This window comes from Chelonoidis abingdonii, chromosome 9 (assembly GCF_003597395.2).
Source record: "Chelonoidis abingdonii isolate Lonesome George chromosome 9, CheloAbing_2.0, whole genome shotgun sequence".
In the NCBI taxonomy this organism is placed as follows: Eukaryota; Metazoa; Chordata; order Testudines; family Testudinidae; genus Chelonoidis; species Chelonoidis abingdonii.
In genome coordinates this window covers 41,561,143-41,580,053 of record NC_133777.1, presented here as the reverse complement: position 1 = coordinate 41,580,053, position 18,911 = coordinate 41,561,143, and the positions used below count along the sequence as shown (strand labels likewise).

At 41.7% G+C, this 18,911-nt stretch overlaps 1 protein-coding gene across 2 annotated transcripts in view; it reads right to left on the bottom strand.

The window, feature by feature from the left end:
• The window catches only part of ZNF592 (zinc finger protein 592), a 92,760-nt gene that overhangs the window by 69,429 nt on the left and 4,420 nt on the right, over positions 1–18,911 (bottom strand). For both annotated transcript variants that reach the window (XM_075069438.1, XM_075069439.1), the window contains one exon: positions 15,037–17,381. In XM_075069438.1, coding sequence (XP_074925539.1) covers positions 15,037–17,373 — 2,337 coding nt within the window. In that variant the 5' untranslated portion in view covers positions 17,374–17,381. The remainder of the gene's footprint in view (positions 1–15,036; positions 17,382–18,911) is intronic.

Here is an 18,911-nt window from a genome sequence, read left to right as displayed (position 1 = left end):
GCTGGGTATCTGGGTGCTGGAGACAGGAGCACTTCTTAAGCTGTTTTCAGTTAAGTCTGCAGCTTTGGGGGCGTGGGTCAGACCCTGGGTCTGTGTGGCAGCAGACTTGCGTGTCTGGCTCAACAAGCCAAGGTTCTGGAGGCCCAAACTGGCAGAGAAAACGGGCTCAGAGGTAGTCTCAACACATCACGTGACAGTCCCAAGGGGGTCTCTGTAACCGAACCCAACACAGGCAGAACCTGAAGTACATTAAATACTGAAAAAGGAAGCTACGGTAAGGCCTTCCCAGCCCATATATAAAGTAGAGAAGAACAAGATATGCCAGACTCAGAGTGGGTCAGCAGAAAGGGAATAAAGAGCTGGATGTTTCTGGAATGCAGGTGTATTGTAAAAACACACGTCACTGACAAAAACTATATACATAAAAATTACATTAAAAAGAACACAAACTGCAAAACAAAACCTCACTACCTCGCATGTGGGTTGTTAGTGAGTCTATGCAGGTCCTAAAGGACACCTGAGACTTTCAGTCCCCAAGAAGGCATCACAGGCAGTTTGGAACTGTGGAATGGAGATTAGCAGTGAATTACTATTTAGTTGACATTTTAAATTGACATCATTAGGTTTCAGTTACCACCCACTGCTAGGAACAGAAGCAATTCACACCCCTCAGAGTAACTGTTTCATCCTCACTTAGACAAGGAGATTGTGACCTGCTGCCCGTGGGAGCCAGTTGAGGTCACTCAATTAGAGTGAACTGCAAACAAAATGGGGCAGACAAATCCCAAAAGCTGGTGGATATTCCAGTACTTAGATTTACCAAGCCAGCACAAAACAGCTTCTATAGTAGCTCACTGGTTACTCAGAAGTCCAAACAATGCAGTTCCCTTAAAGTACCCAGCCTCAGGCGTCCGTCCAGACAACCTGTCAGATATGATGATTACTGAAAATCTTATCTCATTATATAAAAGAAAAGGTTCTTCCAATCCCAAAGGATCAGTCACATACTCAGGTCCAATTATAACTTAGATCTTACCCAAAACACACGCTATAGCCAATTCTTATTAACTAAGCTAAAGTTTAAGAAAAAAGAGAGGGAGTGTGTTGGTTAAAAGATCAACATACATACAGCCTTGAATTCAATTCTCAAGGTTCAGATGCATAGCAGAGGTGAGCTTGTAGTTGCCAAAAGTCCTTTTAGATATAGTCCATAGGTTATAGTCCAATGTCCATATTCAGGGTGACTCCAGTCAGTGACTGGGGATCTCAATCCTTATGGCTTAAGGTTTCCCCCTCTTGAAACCCAAAGCAGATCTGAGATGAAGTAGAATCATGTCCCAGGGTTCTTATACATTTCCAGCAGCCTTTCTGCCTGAGAAAACAATAGGCCTAACTCTCCTTCTTCCAAACATCCTGGCAATTAGCACAGGGTAATTTATCCATTAAACAATTCAGATACAGGTCACTACAACCTTCATAGAGATATATAGACAATAATACTATTTCACTCAAGTATCATCATAAATGTTAATATTCCTTTTTTGACCTTTGAATTAAAACTATAGCAATAGACAAGACTTGTTTGCTTGCATCACAAGCCCTGAGCAAACATCTATCCTTCTACCTCTAACAACACAGACTTGCATTTCAAAGTTCTATTCATTCCTAACCAGTTCTTAAGGTTCACCCATAGGTCAGGTCAGTCTGAGAGTTAATTAATTCTTTCTGGCCCTGTCACCTTCCAATGAGATGATATATCACAATCATAATGACACAGAGATATCACTGTATTAGTTACATTCAGTTCATACTCGGAATTTAAACACAAACACACTTCTTTACAGCAGGATCTAGGCACTTAAAGAAAAGGAAGCTCAGATTCAGACAATTCTGAGGGGAGAAAGTTTCCGTATCAAACATTGCTGCTACAATATATATGGAAACCCTGGTCATAATCGCCATTATTTTATCCCATTCAGTTCTTACTTAGCACCCTTATTCCATACAATTACACACTCGGGCGTAGGAAGATGCTTTAAAAAACCCACAAAAACGACTCTGATTTGAAACATCCCCACAAGGATGTGAGGCTTCCTGTGCATGGCAATCACAGAATATTTACAGGGACTCCCTAGCACTTAGAAACTCAGCCCTTGGAGGGAAGTTTTCTAGCTGTGGATTTTCCCCCCTACCACTGGAACTTCTTCCCAACTGGTTCCCTTTGCAATCTGTTGCCCCACCCAATCCCTTATCTTAACACAGGGGTTCTCAGACTTTTGTAATAGTGACTCCTTTCACATAGCAAGCCTCTGAGTGCGATCCCACCTTATACATTAAAAACACTTTTTTATATATTTAATGCCATTATAAATGCTGGAGGCAATGCAGGGTTTGGGGTAGAGGCTGACGGTTCGCAACCCCCCATGTAATAACCTCATGACCCCGATGGGGTTCCAACCTCCAGTTTGAGAACCCCTTTCCTAACACTTCCCAACACCTACTCCAGTTTCCCCTTCACCAAGTATATAGGGGGAAGGGATAGCTCAGTGGTTTGAGCACTGTCCTGCTAAACCCAGGGTTGTGAGCTCAATCCTTGAGAGGGACACTTAGGGATCTAGGGCAAAATCAGTACTTGGTCCTGAAAGTGAAGGCAGGGGGCTGGACTTGATGACCTTTCAAGGTCCCTTCCAATTCTATGAGATAGGTATGCCCATTACACTCCTAATCCATCCACCACTCTCTCTCTATTCCCTGTCTTTTTCCTTACCACTTCACTCCTCTGCCCTCCCATGAGCACAATCCTCCATATTTTTCCATCTCTTTGTGGCCTCTTCTTCCCACAACCCCACCACTCAACTTGCCTTATCCATGTCCCTTTTCCCAATGCCCTCCATGGCCCTTTGCCTCCCTTAGTCTTCTTCACCTGCCCAACATTAACTCCTCCAGACTCTCACTTCTAAAAAACAAGGATATTCACCAGCCCACTACAAAAGCCATTCATTCATGAACTGAGAATTAAGATTGCACCAGGGTATTTTTGGCTTGTTCTCAATGTAGAAGTTATATCACCATAATTATGTTGGTCAGGAGTGTAGGAAAAAAAAGCCACCCCTGATCAACCAATATGCCAACACCTCTCTTCCCCAGCCCCTGCATGTGCCAATGTAGCTAATGTCCTTTGGGGAGGAGGTGTTGCTACACTGACAGAAAACTTCCAGGGAGTGACATCAGTTAAGTTTCAGCACAAAAGGCTGAAGTTTGACAGAGAAAGAAATTCAAAGCACTCCTAACTATAGGCATTTCTACTGCTCCAACAGCCTTAATTCTGAATTTCCTACTACATCCTCCTCCTCTTCCTCTCCTCACAATCCTCAATCATTACTGGGACATCATGAAAGCCTTCTGACCCTTTAGCTTCCCACCACCCTGAAACCTGGGTCAACAATTCTGTTTGCTAAAATAGTCATTCATTTGCCCATATTCACTAAACTCTGCTTCTCTAACCTCTTGATTTCCACATTCCCACTCTGCTCACCACCTCATCCTCTTTGGCTATGCCCCAAATCGGCCCCTTTGTGACCGCCAATCCACTTATTCTATGCAACTCTCAGTATGTTCCTGCCCATACTTTCTTCTGATTGTTCTGAATCCTTCCACTCCACTCTTTCCTCTACCCTCCTGTTTTTTTATTCTTCTGTCCAACTGCAAAGTCCATCCTAAGACCTCCCAAACCTAGCTCATTCTAACTTCCATTTCTTCTGCTCCTGATCCCTGAATGCCTCTGTGGAAACTCCTGAGATTGCAGAAGCTCTCTCTTTCGGTTTAGATATATTCCTCACTAAACAGTACTATTTCTGCACCTATATAAGCTCCCACACTCACTACCTCAAACCCAGCCAGTGGCCTAGTAGTGGTATGGGTTGATTCCTGGTTCCCAATAGGTAGTGGCAATCGTGCTGTGAAGCTTGTTCCCTTTACTGCAAACAGGTTCCTCCTTCAAAACTATTCAATCCAAAAGCTTATGCAAATAACCAAGTGACTCCCAGAAAAAGCAGCAGCAACTTCACCCTATTAAGATGACCCAATCAAATGACAAATTCACTTATTATGTCCACTTCTTTCTGTTTCTGGAATCTCTCAGCTAATTGTTATTCCAACCTGTGTGAACAGCAGAAACTTGAAGACTTCTAGTCAGTTGTCTTAGCTCAATACACATCCATTTAGTAGCAGTCTGCCTTTTGCTTATTTTATATAACAGGTCAAACTGGATTTGTTACCTTTGACACACTTTGGACAACTTCGGACACAGGCTTTTACATATATTTTTCTGTCAACCTCAACATGGCATTAAAAACACTTGATCATTTCTCCAAAAACCTCTCCACTCCCCATTTTTAGTCAGCCTGTAAGATTGGAGTTCTCAGTCTTCTTCTCTCTCTCATTTTCTTTTCTCATCTAAGCTGTATCCAAATCCTGCTGCTGCCGCTTCCAGAACAGTTAAGGTCCTGTCTTTCTTTTTTTTTTTGCTCCACACAGGTGAAACTCATTTAGGCCTTCATGATTTATCTGGCTGGGTTTTTCCAAGAGTGACACCACTGTAGTATTAGAACATCTTCCACAAAGAAATTAACACAAGTCTCTTCCACACCTACCAGTTATAGCCTATTTTTTCCAAAAAATGTAATGTGAGATGCAAGTATGCTGCTGCATTATGATTGTTACCAAAAGCAGGCCAAATTGAAATGAGGGCTATTGCATTTAGTTCTGAACTTGGACAGGGCAGAGGTAATTCTCTTTCAATCTGTAAACAAGATACACACCCTTCATTTGGCTCCTGTTTAAGACTTTTCACCTGCAGATAGGAGTCTTTCCCAGTTCGGAAACAGTTTCATTTTTCTAATTATGTGAAGCCATCGTGGGAGGTTCAGCACCATAGAAAAGGCATGAACTACCTAAGATCACCAACACCAAGCAGGGCTTTAAAAGTCAGTACAGTGAAAATGAACTGAACTGTGTCCAATGGGGAACCAAAGTGGGAAGCTATGAATTAGGATGATGTGTTCTTGGTATCCTGCATTACTGAGCAGACAAATCGTTACATTCTGGACCAATTTAGCCTCCTCAGGGTATTGGACTTCACTCCTAAGTATAGAAAATTGCAATAATCAAGCCATCTTGATTATTGTAATCCTTTCTGGCCTCTATGACAGCCACATCACTCTCCTCCAACAGCTATTAAGGCCAGATCTACATCAGAAGAGGTTTGGCAGTAAAGCTATATCAGCAAAACTCCCGAGTGTAGACAGAGCTCATACCAGCTAAAGAGTGCTTGTACAGGTTATATGGTTCGGCAACACGATAAGCTATACTGGCAAAGGCACTTTTATGCCAGAATCACTGCATTTGCAATGCGGCTCTTGCTGGTATACACGCCTCCAAAAAACAAACAAACAAACAAACATACATATCACCCCTAACCAACACCGCAATGCCAGCAAAGTTTCTAGTGTGCAACGGGTCTATGACCATCTTCTTTGTCCATGATTCTATCCACATCTACCTTGCTCTGCTTGAATCCATTCATCAACTCCTTTTACTATCTCATGTTCATGCAGGGGTGTGGGAACGTATCTAACTGCAAAGGAAGAAATAAGGCTGCCATCCCTAGAAACCTGCAGGAGAAGACTGCAGAGGACCTCCATGAAAATTCCATTGGGATCTATCAGGAAGATTCTAGGGATATCACTGCATGCAGAAATAAACTGCTCTGTATAACTCTTCAGAGGAATGAAAAGCAGATAATTATCTGTGTCTGAGACCCCGCAAAGATATCCACCATGGTCTAGGTGGTGGTGAGGTTTCTGCCAAGTACTGCATGTCGCTCTTGGCAGAAACCTCTGGTAAAAACCGTTGGTCTGTGGCTCGACGCTGGATTAACTGTTGGCCTCCATGGCCTTCTGGTGTGCCTACCACAGTTCCTTGGCTTTCAGATGGCATTGCTGCTAAACCCTGTTGTACCCTTTCTCCTGAATCCCCCATGCAATCTGCTCACAGACGTCCACATTTCTATAGCTGGTCCATAGCTATGCCTGCACAGCTTCTTCTCCCCACAGTTCCAGGAGATTCAGTGTCTCCTGTCTACTCCAGGTCAGAGTATATCTGGAGTGCGTAGCCAGAATGGTTGGCCGGGAAGTTGCACACAACAAAAGAGAACTGCTATGTGTGCATATCAAGCTGGACAATCAGGAAAAGGTACTGCAAAAAATTGCTGGATTTTTAAGTGGGAAGGGGCCGCTTCTGGTCTCCATGACCCCTAAGCAGTGGAGTTAACAATTGTGACCAGAAGGATCCATTTCCTTCCTTCACCCCTGGTGGGCCATATTCACCATGACTGATGCTATGAGTGACGCTGTGGACAAACACACTCAAGTAGAAGTGTCAATAAGCACATTTTATTTCAGACTTTAGGGGAGCAATGGAAGGGAGTTCTGAACCTTAAGTTTTGCTTTCCATTGTGCTTACAAAGAAAATGGTACCTCTGTGTTTTATCTCTAGCTGTTGCCACTGCAACCATGCCAGATAAGGAGATGAAGGAAGAGGACACAAGGTGACATGTTCAGCAAGATCATGAGAGCAAGTGCTACATAAGACCATGAGCAGAAGGCCTGGAGGGTGACTACTGCCGACTGTGTGGAGAAGAAAGGAGCAGACAAGACCAGGAGAAAGGCCCAGGAGTCACAGCAGGAAAGGGAATTGCACCTAGACATAATGGGCTTCTCCAGAAGCAAACAAAACGGATGCTCCAGACTCTTGTAGAGCCTACAGGTTCAACAATCACAAGCCTCCCTCCCTTTACCATCCATGGAGAACTCCATTTTAGCAGCTCCCTACACATACACTCTCAGTGTTCCACATGTCATCAAGGTACACATCCCTACCCCTCAGCGTGGATAAAAATTAAAAAAAAGGATTTTACATTTAAATCAGATTTTTTTGATAAATGCTTTTTATCAAAATAAATTTAGAAGAGTGTTCCAAGCTAATATATGCTTGCAGTGCTCATTTGATGCACCCCCTAGCCAAAGACTTCAGTGTTCCAGAAATAAGGCTAATATTGTTGAAATTGCAAAATACCATTTTGCAGCAGCTGCGTTGAAAAGAAGTGGAAGGAACCAGGCTAACTCTCCCACAAGATGTGTGATGGAACTCAGTAGTGGACTGTTTTGAGCACTATATCAAGAACTGACCTAATCTCATGACAGTTTGTGAACAAAATCGTGAAAAAAAACAAACACGTCACTGTCACAGCCAAAGTTCTCAACATTGGGTTTAACACAAATGTTGAACACATGCTGAGTACCCTGAAACCTATTTCTGTAGCCTTGAACAAAATGCAGGGAAACTGCTGTTTTAGTGCTGACGCTGCTGAAATTTGAAAGGAACTGAGTGAGATCTTAAAAAAAGAAATACGCAATGATAGAGTTAAATTACAAGCATTAAAAAAAACAAATGGGAGAAGCACAGTTTCTAGCTCATTTTCTTGCAGATATTCTCAATACTTGGTATCAGGGTCAAATCTTAACTGCTGAAGAAGAGGAATTGGCTATGACATTGACATCTGGCAATCATCCCTCCATAATGTCAACTATAATAAAATTCAGAGCTAAGGGTGAAACACTCAAGAAACATGTTTTCTGATGATGTTTTAAAGAAAGTCACACCAGTGAACTGGTGGAAGTCACTTAGGCACTTGGATTCAGAGACTGTTGAAGTGATAATCTCACTTTTAACAGCAGTAGCTTCTTCTGCCGGAGCAGAAAGAATATTTTCTTCCTTTGGACTGAGAAATCATTTGGGACCTGAAAAAGCAGGAAAGCTTGTTTTTCTTTTCCAGATTACGAACAAACAGGAAAATGAGGACTGAGTTAGCTGTAGAAGCCAATATTTTAAGTTTCTCATGTTGACCTGGCTGATGGTCAATTTAATTTTTATTTTTTGTTTTAAATATTTCATTTAACTATTTTAGTTAAAAAGAATTTTAACAAAAATAAACCTGGTTTTAAAAACTCCAATGTTTACATTCAAAAATGCATATGCTTGTTTTGTTAAAATATTATAGGTTTTCTGTTGAAGAAAGAAATACAGAATACATAACTTTGTTGTTTTAGTTAAATAAAACAATTTAAATGTCTGCCTGGTAATGTTCTCCTCCTAATACAGCATGGCAAGAAAATCCTCCACATATTAATGATTAGCTGTTGAATTGGAGATAGTTATGTAGTCATTGGGAGGTGAACTATGGTGCTTCAATTATCTTTAGTAAATGAAATAACCAAACTCGTTCATTTTCCGATATACCCGTAAAACTGATCTGAAAAGTTTTCAAAATAAATCACTAAAAATGTATAGTGTGTATCTTCTAAAAATGAAACCTACATCTATCTACGAGTTGTGAAGAATATGTATTAAGGTTATAATAACCAACAAGAATGCACTTTTATGTAGAAATCCATGATTAAATGGAGTTTTCCTGACTAGTGATTTAAATCATGATTTAAATCAAATCCACCCTGCTACCTTTACCACTCCACACCAGGATAAAGTAAAGACAACTACAGCTTCATATACACTGACCTGTGAGAGCCACAGTTGTTGTATGAGTAGCCAAAATGGACATGAATGTTCTTTCCCCTTGCTAAGTTCTGTTTCATCAATTTATTAAGTTTTTAATGTATCAGCTTTTAACTTGTACAGATTTCTTTTTTTTTTTGCACACCAGTTATGTTACTCAACAAAATTGTATTTTTTGGAAAGTAATCTTTAATTCCCAACAGAATGCCAAGCGGTACTGAAAGCATCCACTTCCTTGTTATTGTACAGTGTGACAACTCATAGGATTAGTGACAGATAGTGTAATAATTATAAATGTACAGCAAGCACCACAAAATTAATAAGTGCACTGACATTGTATATTCATAGACATACACCAAAGTATCCCCCCATTCCTAGGATAGGCCCCAGAATTGCAAGGCAAGGAGGAACACAGTCCATCAAAACACTTTACTGAGGCTCAGTGTTAAAGTGCTCTTTCAAGGCCTTCCTCAGCCATATAGCTCCACATTGAGCTCATTTAATACCCTTTGTGTTTGACTGTTCAAACCCAGCAGAGAATCACACCACCTCCGCGTTCCACCCAGCAGCAACTTTTCTTCCTTTGCCTCATAGATCCTATGCAGGATACAGCAGGCAGCTATAATTATGGAGATACTTCTCTCTCAGAGATCCAATCTTGTGAGTAAACAATGCCATACTCCTTTTAGTCTACCAAAAAACCACATTTAACGATCATTCAACTACAGGCTCAGCAGGTGCAGAATCTTTCCTTGATGCTGTCGAGCTTCATAAGCCAAGGGTAGGCTGAGCTCCACAGGATCATTACTGGCATTTCAATATTCTCAATGCTAATCCGCATGTCAGGAAAGAAAGTCCCTGCGTGCAGCTTTCTTAACAGACCTGTATTCTTAAAGATGTGAGCATCATGCACCTTCCATGACCAGCTCACACTGATGTCAATGAAGTGACCCTGGTGATCCATCAACACTTGCATAACCATAGAAAAGTAGCCCTTTCTGTTGATGTACTGTGGGGCAAGATGAGCTGGGTGCCAAAATAGGGATGTGAATGCTATCTTTTGAAAGAACAACCATAAATGTTTTGTTCAGAGTTACGAACACTTCAGAGTATGAATAACTTCCGTTCCCAAGGTGCTCGTAACTCTCAGGTTTTACTGTATTATGATGAAATCCCACCAGTCAGTAACTGTCTCTTGGGCCCAGAAGCCCACCAACTCCAGCAACACCCACCATGAATTGGTTTTCGCTATGTCCCACAGCAATCTATCCTCCATGAAATCATCATGCTCTCCGCTGATGCAGTTCTTACGACTCTGCAAATACCAGAGGATCATGCATCTTGTGCTTGCAATGCTCATAACAATAGTACAGAGCTGTGCAGGTTCCATGCTTCTGTCAGAGATGGATAGCGGGTAGGGGAAAGCATGTTCACCAGAAATTTTTTAAAAAGACATGAAAATTACAGACCTTGAATGACATTATGAGATGGAGAAAGTTGCATGTTGGGAAGCTGACCCCTTGCACCACTTGTTTCTGCCCCAAAATTTCCCAAAACACAGTGCATTGGACGGTGACAATCTGCACACTGGGATACCTACTCATGGTGCACCACACCGTGCATGCACAAAAGCACTCTTGGGGAGTATATGCAATGTTAACGGAAAGATCTAAGTGCGCGCGTGCACACACACGCAATATACTAAATGCAGCAACTTTATGCTGACGCAAGTTATGTTGGCAAAGTTGATAGTGTAGACAGCCTACGTCAACAGAAGAATGCTTCCATCAATGTAACTAACCTTGTTTGGAGAGGTGATGTTCTTATACTAATGGAAAAACCCCTTCCATCAATAAAGGTTATATCTACAATGCAGGGTTATGCTGTCATAGCTATTTTGGTATAGTCTCGGCAGAGTAGACATACCCTTAGTGCTAACTATAGAAAAGAGCGGTTAACCAGCTCCAGCAACTCTCCAAAAAAGGAAAATTATCCCTCAGAAATGTGAATAACTGAATTATTTAAACATGCTTTATTAGAATCAACTCTCCAAACAAGAAGGAAGGTGTAGAGAGGAGGTAAAAGAAGCAATAAGAGATAAAACAGAGAAGCTGACAGCAAAGGATACAAATTTGCATTTCCTGACTGGTGACAATTGACAGGGATGGTAACGGCCGCAACGAAAAAAAGTCAAAGATCAGCAGGGTTAAGGCCAACAAGAAGGAATTCTTGAAACATATCAGGAACAAACAAAATCATAATGATATAGGTCCAACACAAGATAAGAATGGTAAGTAAAACTGTCAAAACGTGATAGAAAATAGGCAGAAATTAATATTTCTGTTCTGTATTTGGATACAAGCAGGATGATATTTATATCATACACTGATAATGAATTACTTTCCATTCCATCAATAACTATGAGACACGACAAACAGCAACTATTAAAATTAAGCATTTTAAAATCTGCAGGACCCAATAATTTACATACAAGAGTATTAGAAGAACTGGATGAAGAGCTCTCTGAATCATTTAAAGTTAATTAATGGTCCTAGAATACTGGGGAAGCTCCAAAGGACTGGAAAAAGCTAATATTGTCCCAGTATTTAAAAAGAGTAAAATGGCATGATCTACAAAGTATATGCTAGTTCATCTGATGTCATTCCTGGACAAGATAATGGAAAGGTTGATATGGAATGCAATCAGTAAAGAATTAAAGAATGGTGGTATAATTATTGCCAAGCAACATGGTTTTACAGTAAATAGGTCTTGTCAAACAAACTTCGGAATTTTTTGATGAGTACACAAGTTTGGTTGATAAAGGTAACTAAATTAATATACTTGGACTTCTGTACAGCATTTGACCAACATTTTGATACAAAACTAGCATTATATAAAAATCAATGTAGCCCTATTAAATGGCTAAGAACTAGTTAACTGACAGATCTCATAAAAAGTAAGTGTACACAGGCATTCACTACCTAACAAGAGTGTTTCTAATGTGGTTCCACAGCAATCTGGTCTTGCCACCAATACTATTAAATATCATTGATCTGGAAGAAAATATAAGATCATTGTTGGTAAAACCTGCAGATGACACAAATTGGTGGAGTGGTAAATAAAGATGGGGCTTATTCAATTACATGCCCCAAAGTGGATCACTTGGTAAGGTGAGCTCATTCAAACTAACAACGTTCCTTTCAACACAGAAAAAAAACAAGATCATACATCTAGGAACAAGGACTGTAGGTCATGCAAGATGGAGGACCATATGCTGGAATGCAGTGACATTGAACTAGACTTGGGGATAACAACTGATAACCAATTAAACATGAGCAACCACCCAGCACAGTGCTGTACCTAAGAGGGCAAACACATCCCTTGGATGTACAAGCTGGGAAATATCAAGAAGTAGGGAGGTGGTGTTACCTCTTTATACGGCATTAGTGAAACTATTACTGGAATACTTCATCTAGTTCTTGTGTCTGCACATCCAAAGGATATCGAAAAATGACAAAGGATTCAGAAAAGTGCTACAAGAATGATTTAAAGACCAAAAGGCTTAAGAAGCTCAATCTGTGTAAGCTTACCCAAGAAAAGGTTAAAAGATGACCTGATCATCATCCACAAGTACTTACATGTCTAAGAGATTTCTGATGGCTCTTTAATCCAATGGTTGAAAATTGAAGTTAAAAAATTATTTCTAGTCTGAATTTCTCTAAGTCAGGGTAACTTATCAGTGGAACAATTTACCTATGGATGGAGTGGATTCTTCACCACCTCAAGCTTCTGAATCAAGACTTCGTATCTTTCTAGTTTATATGTTCTCGCTCAAATCCAAGCTACGGGTTTGAGGCAGATTTTACCAACTGAGGTTCTTTGGCCTGTGTTATGCAGGTCAGACAAGCTTAAGGGTCCTTTCTAAGCTTAAAAATCAGTGAATCTTTGTCTAAGATTAGAACACTGGATCAAGTAATCCATTCCCTGCATGCAACAGAGATATTAAAAAGACAGACAGAAAGGAATTAAAGCTCCTATACCGGGCCAGAGCAAGTCAAACTCCAGTTTAGGGCTCCCAATATTTTCTTTAAATTTAAAATATTTCTAGGCAGAACACTCTAGAGATTTGTAGCTGTATACTCCAGATCATTCATTTGTGTGCTAAGAATGGTCAGCCATGCTTCTAGAGCCTCCTGACAGCTTGTAGTCTTTGTTTATCGATCTAATAAAAGGAATTATATCTAGGGCGCACCAGCACATACAATTTAGTAATTCTGGCAGCCAAAAATATATGGAAGGCGTTGCCTTTTTCTAAAGAGAAAGAAAGGACGGTTCTCTCCTCCTATTCAACTATGGCTGTTTGTGAGTATTTAATAAGGATGTTGAATGATCGATCAGACCCTCAAAGAATCAGACAACATGGTCTTGGTGTGCAAGAACGGAATATCCCCCTCTCCTTCATACCTATGGGGACGGCAGGCAAAGGAGAGGTAGAACTGCACAGATTCTCAGGCTCTGAAGGGTGGCATGCCTTAGAGTTGGAGGTTAGTGATCACTCAGAAGGAAGAACCCCGGGGAAAGCAGCGGGGCAGCAATGTCTTCAGTTACGTAGGAAACAGTCTCTTGCTGAGAAGCAGACTGGACTGAAGTGCTAAGCCACTTCTTTAATGTCCCACCAGAAGCCCTATGCAGGCATGGGCCTCATCACAAGATAGCCAAGAAGAGTCTGGCACAACTGTCAGACTGAGGCTATTGCAGATACTGCACCTGGCCTCTCAGGATATGTCTACACTGCAATTAGACACCAGCAGATAGCCCATGCCAGCTGACTCACAGGGCTCAGGCTAAAGGTTGTTTAATTCTGGTGTAAAAACTCTGGGACCATCTTACTGCAGGGTCCTCGAGCCCAGGCTCCAGCCTGAACGCCTATACCACAGTTAAACAGCCCCTTAGCCGGAGCCCCAAGGGCTAGCTGCAGGTTTTGAATTGCAGTGTGGACATACCTCCAGTCTCTTTTTTTCTATTTATGCCTTGCTGGGCTGAGTAAGTTACCAGGATCCCAGAGTTCAAAGTGCTGCACAAACAAAACTCACCTCAAAACATTACACAAACCAGAAATTAAATATGATCACATGACTCCCCAACCTGGTTCTGTTAGAAATCAAAATGATCTTGACAAATCAGAAGAGCTCTGAAATCAAGGTGATGAAATTCAATACAGATAAGTGTAAAAGTACTTCACTTAGGAAGGACAAATCATATGCACAACTACAAAATGGGGAATAACTAGCTATGCGCTAGTACTTCTGAAAAGGGTCTGGGAGGCTATAACAGATCACAAATTGAATGAGTCAATGTGATGCAGTTGTGAGAAAAGCGAATATTTTGGGGTGTACTAATAGTGCTGTTGTATTTCAGACACAGAAAGTAACTGCACCACTTGGCACTGGCAAGGCCTCAGCAGGAATACAGCATCCAGTTCTGGGTGCCACACTTGAAGGAACATGAGGATGAACTGGAGAGAGTCCAGAGGAGAACAAAACAACGATAAAAGATTTAAAAACCTGACCTATGAGGAAAGGCTAAAAAAAATAAAATAAAAAAAAATAAAAAAAAAAAAAACCACAAACACCTGGGCATGTTTAGTTTTTAAGAATAGAATATTGAAGGGGGACCTAACAACAGTCTTCAAATACGTTAAGGGCTGTTATAAAAAGGAAGGTAATCAATTGTTCTCCATGCCCACAGAAGGCAGGCAAGAAGTAATGGATTAATTTGCAGCAACAGAGATTTAGTTTAGATATGAAGAAAAACTGTCTAATTGTAAGGATAGTTAAGCACTGGAACAGGTTACCAAGAGAGGTTGTGCAATGCCCATTGTTGGAGATTTTTATAAACAGGTTGGACAAACATCGGTAAGGGATGGTCTAGGTTTACTTGGTCCTGCCACAGTAAGGGGACTGGACTAGTTGACTGCTCAACGTCCCTTCCAGCCCCACATTTCTATGATTCGAATTAATCTGTGCAATTCATCTTACAGTTTACACTCTCATCCTGCAAAGCATAGGCAGTGAGTAACTAGTCACTAGGTCTGGTATTCATGTGTTCAGAACTGAAGACCAAACTTGTGTGAGATCTCCTGAGAGCCACAGAAAAACCATCAACTTTGCAGTCCATGACGTACTGCTGTTGCGCACACAGCCCAAAACTTCACTGGCAGCTGCTTTCTATTTTACTGTCCATCATCATCCTTAAATTTATGACACAAGATACATTGACATACAGACCCAATACAGAATTGCAAGTTTAAATAATTCAATTTCAACTATGTCTATTTTCTTTCTTTTTCAAATGGTAGTTACATTTCTATTGGGTTTAAAGGAGTTAAAATTGTAAATTACTTACTAGTCCCTCATTATCTTCTGAGGTTCTCTGGAAGTGTGCTGCTAGAGCAACGTAATCCTGCGCCTGCTTGTTACATTCAAGACACTTTAGTCCATGACGGATTAGTCTCAATGGGTCTGCATACAGAGGCATGGCTGGGTGAGTGTTGATAGAGGTTCCTGTCCCACTTCCTGATGTAGCACTGGGTTTACATGAAGGAGATGGGAAATGCAAAGTCTGAGGGACCAAAGACACTGAAGAGTTTGTAGGAGAAGGTGAAAACATTTCATCTAAGGAAATTGGTTTCATTAACAGCTGAGAACATTGCATAATCAATCCTTTGCTCTTGTGCTCTCTTGCATGTTTAAGCAAACTACACTTGTTAAAGAACAGCAGCAGAGTTGAACACTGAGTACACATGACTTCAATGTGGACACTTCGTCTACTATAGTGTTGAGTTAGGCTTTTTTCTAAGGCAAATGAATCTCCACATTCCAGGCAACAATACCCAGATGCAGGCAACTGAATATTGCTCTCAGGTGGTGGGCTGAGGTTTGGAGAATACACTGGCACAAGATTGTTACTGTTTAGTACTTTATTAAATTCCTCCACAATTACAGGAGCAGCTTTCTTTACCTGATGCACCAGCGGCACTGACATTTGAGTTAGCTGAGGCTGACTTCGCCTTTGCACAGAAGATTTTGCTGTGACAGAAGCAGCAACACTGTGTGGAACTAAATTGAGATTTGCTAGATGTACAGCTTTGGGAAGGAGGCTGGAATTGGTGGGGTTAGATGGCTGCGTCACAGTACCCTGCTGCTGCCTCTTGTTGGGCTGCTGACCCACATTACCTATTTTTATGGCATCACTGCCACAGTTTGGCAGGGGAGACGAGGACACATTGGGTGTGCCATTGTCAGTAGTCTCTGTTTTCACATCATCTATACAGGGGCTCACAACATTTGACACTTGAACACCTGTGGCAGCTGCATTTTTGGTGGAACCCTTGCTTGCCTCATTTTCTGTGACTGCATTAGTATCAGGTGAAGGGAAGGACTTAGTAATCTCTTCCGTGGCCAAACCTTCTGCACATGACTCCTCAGGGGATTTGCCCAACTCTTCAGCTTCTGGCAAGATTCTAGTTACAGTTCTTTTAATTTCACCAGAAGACATCTTAATAGTTTTTATTCTAACTTTGGGAATAGCCGGTGGAGAGCCAGCTGCCATGGAGGGAGAGCCTTTTCCACTACTATCACTACACACACTCCGAGGACTCTCGGGCTGCTTGTTGGCCTTTTTTACCACCTCTAGGGGGCTTCTTGGGCTCTTTGGTGACTTAGGCATTTTGGGGCTTCCTTTCATGCCATCTTTAAAATGGCCAGAAGGTTCTTTTATAAGACTTGTTTGATCTTCTTTTGGAATACATGCAACTTTTTTGGCCTGAAGAGCTACTAATGCAGCAACACAAGATGACAATTTTGAGTGAGCTGGCTTTAGACGTTGGCGAGGTGGGATTGATGAAGAAAAGTTCACCTCGGGCACAGACCCTCGGCTTTCCTTCAAGTTATTGTTGTGGAAGCTTCCAAATGTCAAGCCTTCTCCAAGGAAGTTGTTGGTATCCACTAGATCTTTGCTGGATTCTACAAATTTCTCTGCTACTCTGTCTTGTTCTTTTCTGCTCAATTCCAGCCTATTTTCTTGCAGGCTATGAATCTCCATCTTTTGTTCTTTTTTACAATATTGATCAAACATACTCAATTCTGGCTCTGGTAATTTCCTAAGTGAATCTAGAACTGAAGCCGCAGTTGGAATATACATTGGAGTTGGTGGGAAATATGGAGTTTGGGCATGTTTTGGTTTATCATCAATACTGTTCTCTTTGAAAGCATCCTCTGGTTCAGGGCTGGAGATAGGGCTGAACTGACTGAATGTGGGTAAAGGTTCTGACTTTGATTGGTCCAGTTTTTCAGAATAGTTTTTCGAACTATCACCATTAATAAAAGCAGAATCAAATTTCCCATAACTGTGCACTAAGTTGTGCGCCTCTGATGGCAGATCAGACCCACGGAACCCATTGTGTAACAGGCCAGCTCCAAGGTGATTCCCCTCCTTCTCTGCTTCAAAGGACTCCTGACGACTTGTGTTTTTCACAATAACACTCACAACAGGGGTATCAGGCGCCGGCACTGAGTGGGACAAGGACACATTTTCATCTATACAAATTCCTGATGGCTTTAAGTGATTTTCGTTCTCTTCAGCAGTTGACTGTATGGTCTCCTTGGCATCAAGGCTAGTTGGATCTGGGATGTCAAAAGCAGCCAAAAGGTCGTCGAAGTCCGGGGTTTTCATGTCGCCCATGATGACAGCTGCAATTGAAAACAAAACACACTATCAAAGTTTGTATCTGGAAAAAAAGTCTATTAAACTCTTACTCGGATTTACTCTAACTGATGAAGAAAAAAATTAGAACTCTAGCCACTATAGGGAAGCTAGGATGGGAACTTTCAACATGCTGTCACTTAAACTTCCAGTTTAAACACCGTGGGATTTTATTGTTCATTTGTAGATGGACTAACTCAGTGCCATTCAGCCTTTCTGGCCACAGGGCCTAATGTTTTACTTGAAAAGCCATGGGGCTGCAATCAAGACTGGGGAAGATCCTCTACTGTTCTGCTCCCCATAAACTGCTCAGGCAGCATAAGCCACCTGCAAATACCCTGCTCTGGATTCCCAACATAAAGGAGCCCCCAGTGGGCATCCAGCTGTCTCCTACATTCCCCTAGTACAGCTGTACCAGGCTGGGAGGGGTGTAGCCGCAATGTGCTGTGCTCTGGTTATCCCACTTGGTGTATGGTTCCTTGGGACTACTGGCAGCTGGTGCAAGTTAGAACAGCTGGAGTCTGCCTTAACCTGGGCTTGGGCAGAGAATCAGGGAGCTGTAAGTTGGTAGTTCTCAGTTTCTCTTCATCCTCCACTCCTATACTGCCCTGGGTGGCTGTGTAGGAGAGGAGAACATCCAGCAGAGCTAGCTCAGCACTTTGAGCATTGGCCTGCTAAATCCTTGAGGGGGCCATTTAGGGATCTGGGGAAAAAATCTGTCTGGGGATTCGCCCTGCTTTGAGCAAACAGTTGGACTAGATGACCTCTTGACGTCCCTTCCAACCCTGATATTCTTTCCCAGGTGTCCTCTGTATTCAGGCAAAGTCAGTCAAACTCCAACCCTGCTCTCCCTAGGGCTCCCATAGCTTGAGGGGAAAGCAGCTAATAAAGCAATTGATGCTACTTCCCTGGAAGCCAGTGGGGCAGCTGCTGTTTTTGGAGCTACAGGACAAGCTGTGAAGTGCAGTGCCCCGTACCTCCTCCTTCCATAGGTATAGGGCTGATCCAAACAGTTCAGTGTAAAAAATAAAAATCTCAGGGAGCACTTTTCAACTGATCAAACACAGTCACCCTCAAGGACCACCAACGTTAAGGCCTCAAGGATTACAGAATGGATACCTCTGGACAAACTCAAAAGAGAAACTAGTATGATCTGCAAATAACACAAGCTGTTACTTCCTGGAAAGGTTACAGTGAAGCCAGACCTGAAGCATTTAGTACTGCTAATCACCTGGAGAAAAGCCAGAAGCAATTGGCCAGCCCAAGAGAAACAGCATTGAAAAATGAGCCCTGGTTCCTGCCAGCACAACCTAAATAATAAAAAAGTCTTTACTAAATATTTTAGTATGTTGTGTACGGCACCTTGAGCACTCAGCAGGGGATTACTGTAAGAGGGCCAATCCTATAGTCCTTAATTAGCTAATAAAATCATTGAGGAGTTTTGCCTGAGTACAAATAATCATGCCTAGAAGTCATAATCTAAACCAAAAGTTTGAACATTTCTTTGGTTATAACAG